Source organism: Thunnus maccoyii, chromosome 15, assembly GCF_910596095.1.
Source record: "Thunnus maccoyii chromosome 15, fThuMac1.1, whole genome shotgun sequence".
NCBI classification, from domain to species: domain Eukaryota; kingdom Metazoa; phylum Chordata; class Actinopteri; order Scombriformes; family Scombridae; genus Thunnus; species Thunnus maccoyii.
Genome location: NC_056547.1, coordinates 2,670,314 through 2,691,796, shown reverse-complemented (window position 1 = coordinate 2,691,796; position 21,483 = coordinate 2,670,314). Strand labels below are relative to the sequence as shown.

Genomic DNA, 21,483 nt, shown 5'->3' with positions numbered 1-21,483 from the left:
ACGTATTGTTGAAATGTCAATATGCTCCGTATTACAAGTGTTGAAATGTAGATATTCAACGTATCTGTGGTTTGCACAAACATACAATGCCAACGTTTTATTCTGGCAACCAGGCTGAAATTTGTCACCTTATATAGACGTCATCGGTCTCATGGCGTCTATTTCAGACGTTGTGCGAGTTCAACAGAAGTCTATCGGACTACCCTGCATGTTGAAAAATGACGCTAAAGGGATACCCAGTGCGTTAAAATGTGACAGTACAGGCCTGACCAAGCTTGAATATGTGACGAGTTGGGAGTGAGAACGGGCTGGCATCTCAGGCATCATTTCATTCACACCATTAAAAAGATCAGCTTGTATGCTGATGACATCCAACCAAACATCACAAAATCCTAATTTTTCCTTCTTTCAGTTACTAATCAGATCAGAAGTTATAAGAAGTGTTCTAACTATTCTCACTCCTATTTTTAAATTTGCATTAGATCTTTTTTTTCTTGTTTTATTTTACACAAACATAAAACACATATTCAATACTCACACACATAAACAAAAACAACAGACATACCACATATATACATATATATACACATATACAAACATACATATATGTACATACATGTCAAGCACTATATGTGATTGTGGTTCAAAAACATTCACTTATACAGCAATTTAAGTTAAACACATCATTTTATAGAAGGAACTAAATAAAAAAGAGATAATGTTAATTTATGATAACATAGAATAATCATAGTTCTGTTTTTGATATTGTCAAGATCTCCCATTTATTTATGTCTGAGCTTTTTGCTCTGCCTTTAATAATAATATATTATTATTTAATAATGATCTTTTCCTGCAAATTTTAACGTTTTAAATGTATTATGAAGGAACTCAAAACCAGCTTTTTTGGAGAATCAAATATATAAAGCTTGCAGAGCAACACAATAATATTCAATAACATGTTTTTATCATCTTGATAACCCCAAATAATATTGAGAGGGGATGAAGGTAAAAGGATTGCTTGTTCAGATAACCAATTTGCCACCTGCTGCCAAAAGGATGAAACCATTGGACAATACCAAAATAAACACATAATATCCTCCTCCTCATCACCACAAAATCTATAAATATTATCCTCAGTCATTCTCCATATCTTAAGCATTTTTCTTGTTGGTAACATCTTATAAAACATTTTTAACTGAAAGGCCCATAAATAAGTAGAGCAAGATGACGAGTAAATACATCTAAAAATGTTTAACCAAGGAAGAGGAGTATCAAACACGTCATTCCAATATGTTTGAAAATAATATGGATGAGAAGTTATATTCTCAAAGGACATAAAGAAATGATGCATATCTTAAATAAATGTGTATTCAATAGAATACACATTTAAGAAATCAAACACATTTAATGAAGAAACAACTCCATAAATCTGTAAAACTCTGGATTTGAGGCCTTTCACATCACTAGTTACACATTCTGCACTTGAGAAAAACAAAATATCAGCCATGTTTAAAAAAAACTGAAAACAATTCTGTGAAATTAGCCTCAAAATTCTTCCTTTACACATTTCACATCAGTCTTTCTAACTGCTTAATGAAGTTCTCTCCCTCAGATTGTCACTCCTTTATGTTATGGATGATGTAAATGTTGAGTTCTCCCAGCAGTGAGGAGGAACCAGCATGATATGTTGAGGACAGCTACAGTTGACTGACTCTGTGTGTTTGCATATCTGTCCTGCCTCTCTGCTCCCAGCCGTTAAGAGGCCAGTGTTGATCAGTGGCTGTCCAGACCTTTCAGAACCACTGACACGCCGCCGGCAGCACGATGATGATGTCACTGACTCTACTGCTGGCCACCCTGGGGCTCCTTGTTCAGGGTGAGACTCTCTTGTGAAAACTTTGCTTCAGGATGCAACCAGGTTCACCACAATGATGTTCTGCTGTGATGGAGAAACACTGAAACAAGCAGCATTTACCTTCTTCCATCTATTCTCCATGTTCAAGAAATGATACTCTTCTGTTTTCATGTTGATCATCTTTCTCCAAGCTGGATTTGTCTCAATAACCCTTCTCCTCTTTTTCATGTTTTCCAGGTTCATCAGGACAAATCACTGTGACTCAGTCTCCTGGATCTCAGTCTGTTGTTCCAGGACAGACTGTCTCCATCAGATGTAAAACCAGTTCATATGTTAGTAGCTGGCTCAACTGGTACCTTCAGAAACCTGGAGAAGCTCCTAAACTCCTGATTTATTGGGCTACAAACCTTCAGCCTGGAGTTTCAGATCGTTTTAGTGGAAGTGGATCTGGGACTGACTTCACTCTGACCATCAGTGGAGTTCAGGCTGAAGATTCAGGAGTTTATTACTGTCAGCAGGGTAAAGGCTACCCGTTCACACAGTGATACAACATCGTACAAAAACCTCCCTCAGCTGAAGAGGAACTGATCTGACTCAACAGCTGCACTCAAAGTAAAACAACAGAGGTTTGACATAAAAGACCTCACTCATTACAGTAATAATTCTATAATTATAGTTTTAGTTATTTAAGTAAGTATAATTTTTAAGATTATTTGTTGATACAGTATTTAATGTTTAGTGTCTATGAAGAAGGTAGGGTAATAAAAGTTAAAACATGAACATGGGTTTTTTCTCTAACTATATCTACTTTAATATCCTATACTTTGCTCATTGTCTGTTTCAAACTCACTACATGAGTAAATAAGGATATTTTACCCTTTGATTTAAGATATTTAACACTTTCCATTAGAATAATATTGATATCAGCTTCATTATTTAGTCACATAGAGAATGTTGAAATCCAACAGACTGAACAAAAGCAAAACTCAATATGAGTCTCCAACAACAGACAAGTCAGATCAGTTCAGGGTGTATTTCATTGATATTTGAATACAACTATTCAGCTGTTCCTCCTCCACCCTCTCAAAACAAAGCTGGGAATACTGGTTCTGTCATTTCCTGGGGAAGCCCTCGTATCAACCATTTGTGGGGAGATGAAGAAGAGTTCAATCATTTTATTCCACTGTGAATGTTGCCTTAACTATCCCGTATTTTCTGAAATCTCATTTTATATCTCCTAAATACATTCATACGATCTTAATAAGATATTTTACCTGGATATAGCTTTAATGTCTAGAGAGATGAGAACTCCAGCAACACTTGTAGTATGAAGAACAACTGATGACCCTGATGAAGGCCACGAGCCGAAATGCGTCAGTAAACTAATAAAGTTGTTCTTTATACTACAAGTGTTGCTGGAGTTCTCATCTCTCTAGACTTCTTTCCCTTCTCCGTGCACCTTGGAAGTAGGTGAAGTTGTGCCAGAGACCCTTTCTCTGCATCTATAGCTTTAATGTCACCATGTTGCAGATTAATGAATACCTTCTCTCCAGGTTTAATATAACATCTATAAAGTATCAGCATTGTAGAAATCATGAAGATAAAAATAAACACACAGGACAAATGTTTGTTTTCAACATGCAGAGGCCCCTCAAAGGCCCTGTTTACACCTGGTATTAACATCTGTCTCTAAATACAGGTGTAAACGCACCCAAGACGCATTGAGGACGGATTGAGATCAAAAGAGATCTCAATCTGAGATCAGAACAAAAACTAGAAAAAGAGATCATGTTTCTCCCATCTTAGCTTTGCTGCATTGGCTTCCAGTAAAATCTAGAATTGAATTTAAAATCCTTCTCCTTAGCTACAAAGGTAAGGAGAAGGACACTCTTAATGGTCAGGCACCATCATATCTTAAAGAGCTCATAGTACCTTATTATCCCACTAGAACACTGCGCTCCCAGAATGCAGGCTTACTGGTGGTTCCTACAGTCTTCAAAAGTAGAATGGGAGGCAGAGCCTTCAGCTATCAGACTCCTCTCCTGTGGATCCATCTTCCAGACTCAGTCCGGGGGGCAGACACCCTCTTTACGTTTAAGAGTAGGCTTAAAACTTTCCGTTTTCATAAAGCTTATAGTTAGGGCCGACCAAGCTCGCTTTGAACCAGCCCTTAGTTATGCTGCTATAGGCCTAGACTGCTGGGGGACTTCCCTTTATGCACTGAGCTCCTCTCTCCTCCTCCTCCTCTCCATCTGTATGTATTCATTTACCATTACTGCATGTTACTGACTTGACTTCTTCCCCGGAGTTCTTTGTGCTTTCTCATCCGCAGGAAACCCCAGTGAGCAGGCTCTGGCCCGTGGTCATGGGGATGTTCTTCTCCCGCCGCTACTGCTGTTTGTTGTTGCTAGTCATGTATCTATTGATGTTGACGTTGTTGTTGTTGTTGTTGCTATTGTTGTACTACCTCTCTGTCCCCAACCCAACCGGTCAAAGCAGATGGCCGCCCACCAAGAGCCGGGTTCTGCTTGAGGTTTCTAACTGTTAAAGGAGTTTTTCCTTACTGCTGTCGCCAAGTGCTGCTCATGGGGGAATTGTTGGGTCTCTGTAAATTGAAGAGTACGGTCTAGACCTGCTCTATGTGAAAAGTGCCCTGAGATGAGATGAGAATTTTTTTGTGATTTGGCACTATATAAATAAAATTGAATTGAAATTGAATTGAATTGAGATCCGATCACTCAGACCACATTCTGAAGTGGTCTGGGCTGCATGTGGCCACATTCCTTTAGTAGTGTAAGTGCAATGTGTCCTGGGCCACATTGAAGGACGCCCAACTCAACTGACGTCCTATATTTTCCAGCAGACTAAGCACAAGACCTTCCATCCAAAGCCGTTCAACTGGTTTGATAACAGGATAAACAAATTATTTCACTTTTCATGTGAATTAAAAATGTAACCCATGTCCCATTTTTTCCTGTTTTTCCCATTCCCCTAGCCGGTTTTCCTCTTCAAATTGACAATTAGAATAGAAATTAAAACATTAACTTTTCGCTTGTCTGTCTAAAAAAATATTTCAGAAGCTAAATGTAGCTGGATAGTTTCTTCTGTCCTGTCAAGTTGATAACAACAATTTTTAATTTTGTTGCGCTGCTCCACATAATGAGCTCAGATTTATCAGGAGGACGACTGCTTTACTCCAAACAGTATGAACCTGGACTGCGTGTCTAACAGCTGACCTATTGGATGTGTAGAAGAACACAGAACATTAATTAATATTAGATCCTGACCGACCCTGGCAGCGAGTCAGAGACTTAAATAATCAGTGAAGTTATGCTGCTGTGTCTTGTGCGTAAATGTGCACAGTGTCTCTCAATGGAGTGATGCAGCTGCAGGGAGATTGCTGCATATAATTCTCTCTCTCTCTCTCTCTCTCTCTCTCTCTCTCTCTCTCTCTCTCTCTATGCCGACACGGAATATTTATATATATCCTGAATATTTATCCTGTTATCAAGCAGGTCCTCCCACCGGTTATTAACGAACAAATTTGGTCTTTGCAAACGGAAATGATGTCGGTGTTTATTTGCATGTAGAGCGGGGAAGTGAGATCCGATCACAAGTGGTCACTCAGGACGCATGTGGAGATGCATGTTAATACCAGGTGTAAACAGACGTACTTAAAGCTGTCAACTTGTGATCAAATCACCCGAGACACATGTTAATACCAGGTGTAACAGGGCCAAAGACAAATATCAGTTGAAAAAGGTTAAGACTGGTCCTGGTCAAAACAGAGACTCTTACTACACGTCTCCTGCTCTCTGTCAGGTATTACATCTAGGTCCACCACACCTCAGCTTTCTGTACATGTGTTCAAGTCCTCCAGGTTTGACAGTGAAACAGGGACATGAAAAGGGTGTCCTTTGTCATCAATTTAATTTGCATTAAATATTTAAATTAAATTAAATTAAATTAAATATATGTCAATATGTCACAGGTCAAAACCAAAGATCACATTAATTTTATGTGATTGTATGCTGATGATATTATGTTTTTTTTATTTCTATTGCTGCAACAGTTTAACAAGCTCAGATATATTCACAAGGTTTTGCTTTTCTCAGAACAGCAAATCAAAGAAAAGACATGATGTTAAAACTTATTTTGAAATTGACTATTTAGAACACCCTGATGTCACTTTAGAAATCTGTAATATGAACTGAAGCATGCTCAAGTCTGATAGATATGTCAGTTTTTACTTTTTAACTGAAAATCAGCTGATCAGACTGTCAAACCTCTCAGCTGAAAATTCAGCTAATTGGGACTGAGGACATTGGACCTCTTCAATTTTCAGCATACATGTGTTACTCTGCTGCCTGGTATGTCCATTTATCTTGAGGAGAGCTACATTTTTGTACATTTAATGGAAACAAACACTGCTATCAATAAGAGAGCTTAATATGATTGTAATATTACTGCTACTACCAATAATAATGAAGCTGCACATATTTATTTGACGAAAAAATCTTTATTTTCTTGAAATATTCAAATCAGTAAGCAAGAAAAATCACCACTGCAACATTTAAAGAGACAGAGGGAGAAACAAACAGTGTTGCAGAGATCAGAGTGAGAGCAGTAGTAGAGTAAAAGCAGTAGCAGTGAGTCAGGTCAGGACTGGGAACACTGGTCTCTCCTCAGTGTCTCTGAGACTGGAGTCTGGGAGCCCTGGGTGGCCTCACAGGTCACAGAGCCCACCTTCCTCCACTGGTCTGCAGGGAGTCTCAGGGTGCTGCTCCAGCTGTAGCGGCCGTCCTTCTGCAGCACCCCGGGGCTCCTGCTCTGCTCCAAGCTGCTGCTGCTGCTGCCATCCACCTTCCAGGCCAGACTCCAGTCTGAGGGGAAGCCATTGTTGGCCAGACACATGAGCGTGGCCTTCCCCTGCTGCAGCTCCTCGCTGGAGGGGGGCAGCACTGTCAGGGTGGGACGGACATCACCTAGGAGACACCAATCACATTAGAGGACAGGGACCACACAGCTGTCAATCAAACACCAGACACTTGGACACCTTTACTGTGTGAGAGTGGATTTTCCCCTTTAAGGAGTTTCTGTCAGATGTTTTTTCTGCTCCACCAGTCACTCACTCACACATTGTTTCACTTCCCTTTAAGAAACCTCTCATGCAGATCAGCACAGAAAGAGTCCTCATATGACTCTTTACTGCATTTTATTTTACACTAGTTACTGAAAATAAAGATATAAAGTTTGTAAATATATCTTAGACATCCTTGATTTAATTTTAGAATTTATACCAACAACTTTACTGACAAAACTATCAAAAGAGCAACAGTTAATCAGATTCAGTGTTAAAGGACATTATGAGGAAAAACTAACAGACAGCCGTAATATACACAACATGTTGAGACATATTAAAGAAACCAATATCTTTAAGAACAAAGAAATATTTCAAACTGAGGTTAAAAGACAATTTCTGTCATTTTAAATGATGAGAGATGTGCAGCATTTTTTATCATCACCCACACTGTTCAGAATAAATTTAACTCAACATTCACTCAAATTGGAGATTAAAGATTAAAATTTAAAAACATGTTTAAAGTAGGATTGTTGTTCTTTAATCTTTCTGCTGTTCACATTTAACAAACTAACTGGAACATGTAAAGAAAAGTTCAGTAAAGCTGCTTTGAGTTCAACTTCAAGGTTAAAGAGGAGAAATGAACAATAAAATTGAGACTTTAAAGTGTTTTAGATCAGCTCAGTGGAAACTTATATCTACTACAAATGTTCAGACACAGAAATTATAAACCTAACTGATGATTCGATATTTAATATTTGAGCAGAAACTTACTTCCAACATCCAGTCTGGTTCCTCCACCAAAAGTCAACCACAGTGATACAAACTGACTGAGTCGTTGTACAAAAACCTCTCACTGTAGAGAGACACGGCTCTCTGACTTTGTCACATTAAACTAAAACTACAAGTCCTCAAATTTCAGCCTGAATCTAAAACATTACATGATTTCTACTGTGGACCAAACACTTAGAATATATTGATTCATCATTTAAATTTCAAACACAAAACTCTTATTTTTGTTGCTGGTGGACAACTGTAGTCAAAAATTAGAAGTGAAGATGTAAAATCTGAAATTTCAATTTCTAGAGAAAACATATGTGCAAAAACCTAAATATCACTCAGGATTTAATAAAATACTTTAAAAGTTTAACTTACTTCCAACATCCAGTCTGGTTCCTCCACCGAACGTGTTCCACAGTGATACAAACTGACTGAGTCGTCGTACAAAAACCTCTCACTGTAGAGAGACACGGCTCTCTGACTTTGAACACAACAAACTCAACAAAAACAGTCTCAGTCTGTGAAACACAACTGGATGATATGAAAATATATAACAGTAGGCCAATAATTTATATTCTTATTCTAAAATTAATCATTTTGTTTCATGTTTACTGTATTTTAAATTATGTCTTGAATGAAAACTGAGTGTTGTAGATGTAAAATGAATCAAAACAGACATTTCTGAAGACAATCTGTTCACAGAACATAAATGAAACACAGAAAATGATCAGTGACACATAGTTAATCAATATTCTGCTAAATTGATTGATCCATTGATGAAACAGCATCATCAGAGTAATCCAAGTCCTTGATGGAGTCAGTCAGAGCATTTCCATAGAGAGCCACTTTGCATCAGCAGCACCATGCTCCAGTGCTCTGGGAGAGTTTATAGTCCTGAGAGTTGAACACTGGATGACTGACAGCTGTCCTTCATCACAACAGAAGCCACAGAAATCCTCCTCATCAAAAACATGACTTTGATCTCCGTCCTCATCTGGACTCTCCTCTGCTGCTGCTTCACAGGTAAAGTCCAGAGAATCAAACTCCTCTCCTCTATCAACATCCGTCCCTCTGAAATGAAGCTGACAAAACCATCAAAACCATCAAAACCATGACGCTGCTTTATGTTTTTGTCTCTGTATCCTCAGAGTCCAGAGGCCAGGTCACAGTGACTCAGCCTGCAGCAGTGAGATCTGCTCTGGGAGGATCCACAACCATCAGCTGTAGGACCAGTCAGAATGTTTATAGTTCAAACCGTTTAGCCTGGTACCAACAGAGAGATGGAGAAACTCCTAAACTTCTCATTTACGTGGCTACCTATCGAGCATCAGGGATTCCAGATCGTTTTTCAGGCAGTGGATCAAACTCTGACTTCACTCTGACCATCAGTGGAGTTCAGGCTGAAGATTCAGCAGTTTATTACTGTCAGAGTTATCATGAAATCAACAGTCAGTATGTGTTCACACAGTGAAAAAGCGTCGTACAAAAACCTCCCTCAGTCAGACTGAACAGAAACTGAATTGACTGCTGCAGCTGGAAGCTACTGCAGAGACTGATACAGTTCACTGAACACACACACACACACACACACACACACACACACACACACACACACACACACGCACACACACAGACACCAGTAGGTCTTTAACAAGTATATACAGATCGTTTACTATCTTCCATCATAAATGTGAATATATATCAATATAAATATAATTACAAATGTTTATTAGACATGGAGGACTTGTTTCTCTTCTCCTCTTTAGATTTTTTTGGACTCCTGGTTTCTTCCGTTAGGAAATGCATCAGCATCTCCAACACGTTCTCACTCCAACTCGTCACATACGGAAGCTTGGGTTGGGGTTAGGGTTAGTTGTGAGTGAGAACGGGCTGGCATCTCAGGCATCATTTCATTCACACCATTAAAAAGATCAGCTTGTATGCTGATGACATCCAACCAAACATCACAAAATCCTAATTTTTCCTTCTTTCAGTTACTAATCAGATCAGAAGTTATAAGAAGTGTTCTAACTATTCTCACTCCTATTTTTAAATTTTCAATAGATCTTTTTTTTTCTTGTTTTATTTTACACAAACAGAAAACACATATTCAATACTCACACACACATAAACAAAAACAACAGACATACCACATATATACATATATATATACACATATACAAACATACATATATGTACAAACACGTCAAGCACTATATATGGTTGTGGTTCAAAAACATTCACTTATACAGCAATTTAAGTTAAACACATCATTTTATAGAAGGAACTAAATAAAAAAGAGATAATGTTAATTTATGATAACATAGAATAATCATAGTTCTGTATCCCAAGTTTTTGATATTGTCAAGATCTCCCATTTATTTATGTCTGAGCTTTTTGCTCTGCCTTTAATAATAATATATTATTATTTAATAATGATCTTTTCCTGCAAATATTAATGTTTTAAATGTAATATGAAGGAACTCAAAACCAGCTGTTTTGGAGAATCAAATATATAAAGCTTGCCAAGCAGCACAATAATATTCAATAACATGTTTTTATCATCTTGATAACCCCAAATAATATTGAGAGGGGATAAAGGTAAAAGGATTGCTTGTTCAGATAACCAATTTGCCACCTGCTGCCAAAAGGATGAAACCATTGGACAATACCAAAATAAACACATAATATCCTCCTCCTCATCACCACAAAATCTACAGATATTATCCTCAGTTATTCTCCATATCTTAAGCATTTTTCTTGTTGGTAACATCTTATAAAATGTTTTTAACTGAAAGGCCCATAAATAAGTAGAGCAAGATGACGAGTAAATACATCTAAAAATGTTTGACCAAGGAAGAGGAGTATCAAACACATCATTCCAATAGGTTTGAAAATAATATGGATGAGAAGTTATATTCTCAAAGGACATAAAGAAATGATACATATCTTAAATAAATGTGTATTCAATAGAATACACATTTATTAAATCAAACACATTTAATGAAGAAACACCTCCATATATCTGTAAAACTCTGGATTTGAGGCCTTTCACATCACTAGTTGCACATTCTGCACTTGAAAATATCAACCATGTTAAAAAAACTGAAAACAATTCTGTGAAATTAGCCTCAAAATTCTTCCTTTACACATTTCACATCAGTCTTTCTAACTGCTTAATGAAGTTCTCTCCCTCAGATTGTCACTCCTTTATGTTATGGATGATGTAAATGTTGAGTTCTCCCAGCAGTGAGGAGGAAACAGCATGATACGTTGAGGACAGCTACAGTTCACTGACTCTGTGTGTTTGCATATCTGTCCTGCCTCTCTGCTCCCAGCCGTTAAGAGGCCAGTGTTGATCAGTGGCTGTCCAGACCTTTCAGAGCCACTGACACGCCGCCGGCAGCACAATGATGATGTCACTGACTCTACTGCTGGCCACCCTGGGGCTCCTTGTTCAGGGTGAGACTCTCTTGTGAAAACTTTGCTTCAGGATGCAACCAGGTTCACCACAATGATGTTCTGCTGTGATGGAGAAACACTGAAACAAGCAGCATTTACCTTCTTCCATCTATTCTCCATGTTCAAGAAATGATACTCTTCTGTTTTCATGTTGATCATCTTTCTCCAAGCTGGATTTGTCTCAATAACCCTTCTCCTCTTTTTCATGTTTTCCAGGTTCATCAGGACAAATCACTGTGTCTCAGTCTCCTGGATCTCAGTCTGTTGTTCCAGGACAGACTGTCTCCATCAGATGTAAAACCAGTTCAAGTGTTGGTAGCTACCTCAACTGGTACCTTCAGAAATCTGGACAAGCTCCTAAACTTCTGATTTATCAAGCTACAAACCGTCAGCCTGGAGTTTCAGATCGTTTTAGTGGAAGTGGATATGGGACTGACTTCACTCTGACCATCAGTGGAGTTCAGGCTGAAGATTCAGGAGTTTATTACTGTCAGAAGGGTAACAGCTACCCGTTCACACAGTGATACAACGTCGTACAAAAACCTCCCTCAGCTGAAGAGGAACTGATCTCACTCAACAGCTGCACTCAAACTAAAACAACAGAGGTTTTAATAATTTAATTTGAACATTTTAACATTAAACATTTTGTATTTTACAAAAAAAAGATTTATTTTAAATACTTTCATTAATACAGAATATGAAACATTTGGCTGAACATCAAATCTAACCTCTGTTGAAGTATGATTTAAATTCTTTAATAAGTTTAATCTACTGACTACAACACATGAACACTAAAGCTATTATTATTTATTTATTTCATCTCTAACTATTTTTTTACACAAACTCAGACATACATTTTTTTAGAAATAAATTACCAAAAAGGTTATCATCATATATATATATATGTATATATATATAATATAAATCAAAAAACATTTAATTGATTATGAAATTAATTAAAACTTGAATTCTTTCCCTTTTTCATCTCTTTCATTTGTCTTTGTGTTTCAGCTCTTCAGCAGAAGCAGTTTGTAAAAATGTCCAGGGTTAAAATGTCAGATCACACTCATTTTATATCTCTTTATGCTGATGATATTTTGCTTTTTATTTCAGAATTAGAACATATTTCTGAGGGTTTTGTGATTTTGTTTAAAAGATTATGTATATGCTTTTAATACATCTGAAAAAATAAAAATATTAGACTCTTTGCACTGACACACTTCAGTAACATAAGATGATTGGAGGATTTTTCATTAAAAATACTCAATTACTAATTATTACAGACAAATCTGAAGTGACTCCAGCAAAGCATTTTCTACAATTATTATGACTTTACTGTAAACTATGAAAACAAATTATGGACTTTCTACCACCATGACTGTGTAGCATTAATCACATAATATCTAAGAGTGTTGTTTGAGTGTAAATACTTTCCTAATATACAGTATATGAATCAATACATTATGTGATCTTACGTTTTCTTTCTGAAGTCTTCATAGAGCAGTTGAAACATTTATAACTCAGTTTTTATCAGGATTTAATATCATTACGGTTACCATTAAGAGAAAATAATTAAGACACATTTATAATAATAAAGATGAAAACAAGTGATTTGATGAACAGATCTTTATTGTCTGGAAATACTGAAATTATATTGAAACATTACAACAAGCAAGTAAATATTGTTACTGAAACATGTGAAATAAAAGAGAGAGACAGTTGCAGAGATCAGAGTGAGAGCAGTAGCAGAGTAAAAGCAGTAGCAGTGAGTCAGGTCAGGACTGGGAACACTGGTCTCTCCTCAGTGTCTCTGAGACTGGAGTCTGGGAGCCCTGGGTGGCCTCACAGGTCACAGAGCCCACCTTCCTCCACTGGTCTGCAGGGAGCCTCAGGGTGCTGCTCCAGCTGTAGCGGCCGTCCTTCTGCAGCACCCCGGGGCTCCTGCTCTGCTCCAAGCTGCTGCTGCTGCTGCCGTCCACCTTCCAGGCCAGACTCCAGTCTGAGGGGTAGCCCTTGTTGGCCAGACACACGAGCGTGGCCTTCCCCTGCTGCAGCTCCTCGCTGGAGGGGGGCAGCACCGTCAGGGTGGGGGTGACTCGACCCACTGGAGGAGGAGACAGAGAGACAACATGAAGAAAGTTCATGCAAAGAGAAAATAAACTCCACCCTGTTGGTTGCAGCAGAGGAGGCTGCTGGTTCTGTTGGTCTTCCTCAGACTGGATAAAACTGGTCTTCAGTGTTTCACTTCCCTCTCTGAGCTCAGTAACCATGGCAACAGACAGGCATCACTGATGAACCATGGCAACAGACAGGTTTCAGTACTAAAGATAAAAGGTTCCAAGCAAACAACTCTTCAACTACTTTAATTTACTCAAAAACTTAAACATCAATGTTAAAGAAGTAAATATTATGCATTACAGAAAGGCAGAAATACTTTTATTTGAGCATCCATATTTTTAAGTTGAAGCCAAAACGTTAAAGTGACAGTTTGTGTTTAATCTCCTCATTTACACAGGCATCACTACTGAACTATGAAAACAGACAGACTTCACTAATGACAAATATTTTAAGCACTAAAATACTTTTTCCAACTTACAAAATTAATCCTATTAATACAACATGAGGTTAAATCAGCTACAGTGATATTATGGTATTCACTGGTTATAATGTGACATGTGATGAAATTCATTATTCTGAGAGGAAGATTGAGTTAAACACATGAAATGTTTCCAGATAAAACACTCACTAAATAAATGTCTGGTAGATTTCTTCAGATGAAATTATATAATCACTACGTTAAACTGAATTATATTGTCTTCAAATAAGCAGTTGTACTTTTTAATAACAGTATAAATGATATGAATGTAGAAACCGTCTAAACTAAAGTTTCTGTGTAACTAAAGACTTCTTAGATCAGACGGATTTTTATCTGTATCACAGTGAAGCCTGTAGTGATCACTGCAAAAATATAAAATTTATAAAACTAGCAGCCAAAATGTTCAAGTAAAGCCTGAATTTATCAACTGAAAATACAATAAATGATGAATTTACGTTCTTGTAGAAATTAAAGGTACTTACAGTTAACATCCAGTCTGGTTCCTCCACCAAAAGTCCTCCACAGTGATACAAACTGACTGAGTCGTCGTACAAAAACCTCTCACTGTAGAGAGACACGGCTCTCTGACTTTGAACACAACAAACTCTACAAAAAGTTCCTGTTTTTGAAAATGTTTTATTTCATATGATTTTTTTTTAAAAAGTCCCCAATGTTTCACAGTTAATCATGTAATAAATAATAATAATAGTAAACTTTATTTATATAACACTTTTCTTAACAATGTAACAAAGTGCCTTACAAAAGAAAATAAAACAAAACATGGCAGATAAAAATAAGGCAAGTAAAGATGTAAAGACAGAAGCACAGAAGTAACAATAGAGATGCACAATAATAGTAATAATAAAACAATAAAATGCTCAAAAGTAAAACAAAACAAAACAAAAACAATAAAAGAGTAAGATCAATTAATAGGTGTAAAAACAGTAAATGAAACATCAGACAATTCCAAAAGCTTTCACAAAGAAAGAAATTTTAGATTAGTTTTAAAAGAAACTAGAGACTTAGTGTGTCTGATTTCAGTAGGCAAGGAGTTCCAGACTGTGGGGGCTCTAAAAGCAAAAGCCTGATCACTCTTTGTCACAAACTGTGACCTGGGAGTGACAAACAGGGCTCCATCTGCGGATCTGAAGGGTCGAGGGGGCACATACCAGGTCAATAAAGCAGATATGTAACAAGGATCAAGGCTGTTTAATGCCTTAAAGGTGAGTAATAAAATTTTAAAATCAATGCAAAAGCTAACTGGGAGCCAGTATAGGGAGGCAAGCACAGGAGTAATGTGCTCATACCTTTTAGTCCCAGTAATGAGACAAGCAGCAGCATTTTGGACCAACTGGAGATGGTGGAAGTAGCCCTGGCTGATACCTGAATAAAGTGCGTTGAAGTAATCAAGCCGAGAGTAGATAAAAGCATGTATAATTATTTGAAGATCGGCAAGAGATAAAAATGACCTAATTTTAGAGAAACACAGCTTGACAATATTTTTTGACTTGCTTATCATAACAGAGGTTGGCATCAAATATTACCCCCAGACTCCTAGCAGCCTGTGTAATGTTGTTTGACAAATCTCCAAGGTTTGCACCAAAAGAGCTGATAGAATTTGGGAGACCAAACAGCATGACCTCAGACTTGTCATCATTAAATTTAAGAAAATTTTGGGACATCCAGGATTTAATGTCAGAAAGGCAAGATTTGAGTAGGCTGTTTGGATCTGAGGGTTTTAATGGTAAGTATAACTGTATGTCATCAGCATAAAAGTGATAAAGCACATCATGATTCCGAATAAGTTGGCCAAGGGGCAGCATGTATAAGGAAAACAGAAGGGGGCCAAGAACTGAGCCTTGAGGGACCCCACAATTAAACTGAGCTGTTGTGGAGGTGGAGATACCCAGAGCGACAGAAAAAGTTTGATTGAGAACGTATGTTCGTAATTAACTAAGAGACGGGCCCTTGGTGCCAACCCAAGTCTCCAGGCAATTTAGGAGGATACTGTATTTGACAGTGTTAAATGTGGCACTTAAATCTAAAAGCACTGAAATCGAGCAGTCACCTCTGTCTGCAGCTGGAAGTAGGTCATTAGTGACCTGATTTTAAATGAATTTCTCCAGAACCTTGGATAAAAAAGACAGTTTGGAGATAGGCTGTTGTAGTTGCTTAAGGACAGAAGGTCCAAATTGGGTTTTTTAAGTAGAGGGTGGACAATAACATGCTTAAAACTATCAGGAAAAGAACCGGAGGTCAGGGAATTATTAAAAATGTGCAGAATAACAGGACTAACAGTGGGAAATATAACTCTGACAATGTAATAGGTTGGAACTGGGTATAAGTGTCAGGAGTATCATGTTGAATGGAGAGAATGCAGGGGGCAGGCTGGATTTGGGACCTTATAATCTCCATCTTGCTAATAAAATGAGCAAGAAATTTGTCAGAGAGCTCAACATCCGGTTGAGTCTTGTGTCCTTGTTTTAAATGGTGCAATTTGATCTAGGATGGATAGGCTCTGATCGTTAAAAGAATTTAAAAGAGCATTAGGATTAAGAGAAGATAAAAACAAATTAAAAGATAAAGAATTAAAAGCATCACAGAATTTAACAGTGGAACCAGCATTAAGAATGCGAGAGCTAATTGTAGGGTTGGGACTAGTAGTGCAGATCAGGAGTGAAACTTTAAAGACGACAAACTAAGATACTCAAAAGAGAGACCAGAAGAGAGAACTAAATCCAAGGTATGGCCCTTAGAATGTGTAGGCTCATGAACAGATTGAGTAAGGTTAAAAAAACGGAGTAACAAGATGGCATTTAAGACCTGACTTATAAAACACAGCAAGAACACCTCCTCCTCCAAATATATTAAAATAAGCAAATACAGTTGGTGTGGCGTCGTTCAGAGGAACAGTGTCCCCCTGCGACAGCCATGTCTCGGTGGTCATAAAAAAGTCCAGTAATTAAAGACAATAAAATCACTAATGATAAAAGATTTGTTACTAATGGATCTTATATTTAGGAAGCCTAAGTTTTTTTAGGAGAGAGAGCAGTGGGGGTATTTGCATATTTATTGTTAAATTTGTCTGAGAATAAAATTGATCCTGTTAGCATTAAATTAAACCAGACAGAAGACGTTCTGAAAAAAAAATCAGTCTGCAGTCATCAAACCAAATCCACATAAAAATGATCACTGACACATAGGTAATCAATAATCATATCAATAATTGATTGATCCATAGATTAAACCGCATCATCAGAGTAATCCAAGTCCCTGTTGGAGTCAGTCAGAGCATTTCCATAGAGAGCCACTTTGCATCAGCAGCACCATGCTCCAGTGCTCTGGGAGAGTTTATAGTCCTGAGAGTTGAACACTGGATGACTGACAGCTGTCCTTCATCACAACAGAAGCCACAGAAATCCTCCTCATCAAAAACATGACTTTGATCTCCGTCCTCATCTGGACTCTCCTCTGCTGCTGCTTCACAGGTAAAGTCCAGAGAATCAAACTCCTCTCCTCTATGAACATCCGTCCCTCTGAAATGAAGCCGACAAAACCATCAAAACCATCAAAACCATGACGCTGCTTTATGTTTTTGTCTCTGTATCCTCAGAGTCCAGAGGCCAGATCACAGTGACTCAGCCTGCAGCAGTGACATCTGCTCTGGGAGGCTCGACAACCATCAACTGTAGGACCAGTCAGGATGTTTATGTTTATAACTCAAACCACTATTTAGCCTGGTACCAACAGAGAGATGGAGAAGCTCCTAAACTTCTCATTTACTTTGCTACCAGTCGAGCATCAGGGATTCCAGATCGTTTTTCAGGCAGTGGATCAAACTCTGACTTCACTCTGACCATCAGTGGAGTTCAGGCTGAAGATTCAGGAGTTTATTACTGTCAGAGTCATCACTATATCAACAGTCAGGGTGTGTTCACACAGTGAAAAAGCGTCGTACAAAAACCTCCCTCAGTCAGACTGAACAGAAACTGAACTGACTGCTGCAGCTGGAAGCTACTGCAGAGACTGATACAGTTCACTGAACACACACACACACACACACACACACAGATCATTTATGATTTTTAAAGTTAAATTTCAATTTAACTTAATAATAGTTAACTATTAAATGCAAAATGTAAAAGTAAATTTGGTAATCATTTTAAAATTATATTTATTTTTCTTTTATCTTTTCTTCATTTCAAGCTGTTCACATTTCAGTTTGACAATAATGTGTAAAGACCAGTTCATTGAAGGTGGTCTGAGTTAAACTAAATCACCAAAGTGTTAAAATTAAAACAGAAGATCTTTCATATAAGTCAAGGCAAAGGTTATTTAAACACACAAAAACACATTTATGTATTACATGGAAAATTATATGTGATATTTGCAGAGAAACATATGTCCAACATCCAGTCTGGTTCCTCCACCAAAAACCTCTCACTGTAGAGAGACACGGCTCTCTGACATCAACTGAGTGTCATTATATTTTCTATATTGTAGTGTGAAGTGAATTTGATTTTAATTTCTGTAGAAATATATTGAAATAAATATGAAACATTGTAAAATAACTTTCTTTCAGTGAGAGGAAACTGAAACCATAAAAACATTCTGTACAATAACCTCATAACTTGATTGATCCATATCCATTTTAAATTTAATTGGTGTTATGTATTTTGTGGTAATATATTTAGATGGAAGAAATTACATCCTAAAAAAAAGCCCAAACCACATCAAAATGAATATAAACACATCCATACCAATACTCTGAAAGTTGTGAAAGATGTGAAAGACACCATGTAGAACAGACTCAATACTTCTGTTAAAATGTTCTCCTTTCATCCTTTACTTTGACAGGCTTTAAAAAATATATCATCATTTATGTGTAAAATGGTGACAAAAAAAAGATAAAATCCTTGTGAATATACCCAGAGACAAACTCAGTGTCTGTAGATTCACTGAACACAGTAACATGTGACAGCAGTCATTCTTTAAATTATATGTTGCCTTGGACACATATGATTTGATGAATATGTCTTTAATAATTTAACATAAAGAGAATATCAGCATTATTGCAAGCAAAGAAAAATATCACTTGAGAATGTGATGATTATGTTAATTAGTCAGAGCATTTCCATAGAGAGCCACTTTGCATCAGCAGCACCATGCTCCAGTGCTCTTGGAGAGTTTATAGTCCTGAGAGTTGAACACTGGATGACTGACAGCTGTCCTTCATCACAACAGAAGCTACAGAAATCCTCCTCATCAAAAACATGACTTTGATCTCCGTCCTCATCTGGACTCTCCTCTGCTTCACTCAGGGTGAGGAAAATCATTTTTCTGTCATGTGAAAATCATTTGGAGTGTAGCTGAGTTTCACCATCTCATGTCCAGTGTTTCTTCTCTCTCCTCAGGGTCTGTTGGACAAAATGTTGTCTTGACTCAACCAGCAGCCAAATCACTGCAGCTTGGTCAAACTGTCTCTATTGACTGTAAAGCCAATAGACAAGTTGAACACTGGTCTGGTTCAAAATACCTTCTGTCCTGGTACCATCAGAAAACTGGAGAAACTCCTAAACTTCTGATCTACTTCACATCAGACAGAGTTACAGGAATCTCCTCCAGATTCAGTGGAAGTGGAGCAGGGAATGGAGTTGACTTCACTCTGACCATCAGTGGAGTTCAGGCTGAAGATTCAGGAGTTTATTACTGTCAGAGTCGTCACTATATCAACAGTCAGTATGTGTTCACACAGTGAAAAAGCGTCGTACAAAAACCTCCCTCAGTCAGACTGAACAGAAACTGAACTGACTGCTGCAGCTGGAAGCTACTGCAGAGACTGATACAGTTCACTGAACACACACACACACAATCACACTGAGGACATTAATTGAAATAATGCATTCTTCTGCCCCTTAACCTCAACTTAACCATCGCAACCAACAGCCTAACCCTAACTCTTTCACTACACTGAAAAAAACTGTTCTTTTAAGATCCATATTTCCATTTGAGGACATAAACTGTGGTTCTTTCAGCAAAGGGCACTTTTAATAACAGACAAATAACAATACCTTGTCAGTACTTCACTCCTGTTATTTATCATCCCTGCATCACTCATCTGTGGACATTACCCAGACTGACAAATCTACAAATCTAAGCTCAGGCAGTTCACATTCATACCACAATCAATGAGATGATGATTTATACTGTAGCAACAGAGGCAGGAACTAGATGTCAACAAAGTCAAATACAGAGAACGTATGTTTATTTTCTATTTTGGCAACAGCCAGAAAAATATATATTCTTAGTTTTATCAAACCTTACATCACTTTCACTAAAACCAGCCTCAGTGTAATTGCAAATCATTCAAATGTCAATCAATTAAACTATTTCAGTGTAGAAAATTATATCATCTGCATAAACGCAAAACTTTGGGGTTTTTTTCATCATTAGCAGTAACACACTGAGATATGAGAAATATGCTTTTAAATCAACTGGCTGCACAGAAAACAATGAAACATTTTTTATTTTTATTTTTATTTTTGAGCACTATCGCATGTTTACAGTCTTCACAGAACTAGATAAGAAAGTAGTTACTACAGAATAAGGAATTGTGTGGTCAGACCTTACATATACTGTTTATCATGTAGCAGCAGGTTTGTACTTTGACTTTCTGTGAGACCAAACTGAGGTCAGAGCAACATTGACGTGAATGAAGTCTGTCAGTGAATTAACCAGTGATTCCCTCATGTTTGTATCTAAAGAATGTTGTGATATAAAACAATATATGATGATATCAGTGTGATCAGAAGCTTTAAAATGTGCAGATGAAGAAACCTGAGGGACAGTAATTGTAATAAGAGAGGTGTTTTAAAGGCAGGCTCTCTGGTTATGAAGTCAAGAAACTCATTAAAACCGTTATGTATTTGTAAAACACAGCTGGTTTATACAGAAACTCACTAAAGCAAAACCCCACAAATTTCCAAACTTAATAATTATGTTTCATATATGATGTTAAATTTGTGGTAAAATGAAACTGACAGCCTTTACAGTTCTGGATAAGATAGTAGACATTTGTAGACGTGAATTAACTGATAGAAATCAGCATAAACATGAACACTGACGCATTTTGTTAAAACCTCAGTCAGAGTATTTCCATAGAGAGCCACTTTGCATCAGCAGCACCATGCTCCAGTGCTCTGGGAGAGTTTATAGTCCTGAGAGTTGAACACTGGATGACTGACAGCTGTCCTTCATCACAACAGAAGCCACAGAAATCCTCCTCATCAAAAACATGACTTTGATCTCCGTCCTCATCTGGACTCTCCTCTGCTGCTGCTTCACAGGTAAAGTCCAGAGAATCAAACTCCTCTCCTCTATGAACATCTGTCCCTCTGAAATGAAGCCGACAAAACCATCAAAACCATCAAAACCATGACGCTGCTTTATGTTTTTGTCTCTGTATCCTCAGAGTCCAGAGGCCAGGTCACAGTGACTCAGCCTGCAGCAGTGGCATCTGCTCTGGGAGGCTCCACAACCATCAGCTGTAGGGTCAGTCATGGGGTTGATGGTGGTTGTGGCAGTTCCCCTTCCTACCCCTGTCTATTCTGGTACCAAAAAAGAGATAGCGAAGTTCCTAAACTTCTCATTTACGGTGCTACCTATCGAGCATCAGGGATTCCAGATCGTTTTACAGGCAGTGGATCAAAC

General features: G+C 37.7%; 7 gene segments (V, D, J or C); 5 read left to right on the top strand and 2 right to left on the bottom strand.

Annotated features, from left to right (window-relative positions):
- The first annotated feature begins 1,788 nt into the window (after nt 1–1,788).
- Nucleotides 1,789–11,812, top strand: LOC121912430. The segment is given in 3 exon segments: nt 1,789–1,876; nt 2,093–2,481; nt 11,783–11,812. Coding segments are annotated over 2 exon segments (360 nt in total).
- LOC121913420 lies at nt 6,515–8,422 on the bottom strand. The segment is given in 3 exon segments: nt 6,515–6,840; nt 8,091–8,142; nt 8,393–8,422. Coding segments are annotated over 3 exon segments (408 nt in total).
- Nucleotides 8,687–9,186, top strand: LOC121912428. The segment is given in 2 exon segments: nt 8,687–8,738; nt 8,864–9,186. Coding segments are annotated over 2 exon segments (375 nt in total).
- LOC121912433 lies at nt 11,126–11,701 on the top strand. The segment is given in 2 exon segments: nt 11,126–11,177; nt 11,394–11,701. Coding segments are annotated over 2 exon segments (360 nt in total).
- Nucleotides 11,813–12,964: 1,152 nt separating the features above from the next.
- On the bottom strand, nt 12,965–14,289 carry LOC121912453 (the record flags this gene model as incomplete). The annotated part of the segment is given in 2 exon segments: nt 12,965–13,281; nt 14,256–14,289. Coding segments are annotated over 2 exon segments (351 nt in total), but the record flags the coding sequence as incomplete, so codon positions are not given.
- Nucleotides 14,290–17,209: 2,920 nt separating this feature from the next.
- Nucleotides 17,210–17,706, top strand: LOC121912438 (the record flags this gene model as incomplete). The annotated part of the segment is given in 2 exon segments: nt 17,210–17,261; nt 17,387–17,706. Coding segments are annotated over 2 exon segments (372 nt in total), but the record flags the coding sequence as incomplete, so codon positions are not given.
- Nucleotides 17,707–19,046: 1,340 nt separating this feature from the next.
- On the top strand, nt 19,047–19,519 carry LOC121912426 (the record flags this gene model as incomplete). The annotated part of the segment is given in 2 exon segments: nt 19,047–19,095; nt 19,188–19,519. Coding segments are annotated over 2 exon segments (381 nt in total), but the record flags the coding sequence as incomplete, so codon positions are not given.
- Nucleotides 19,520–21,483: the final 1,964 nt, after the last annotated feature.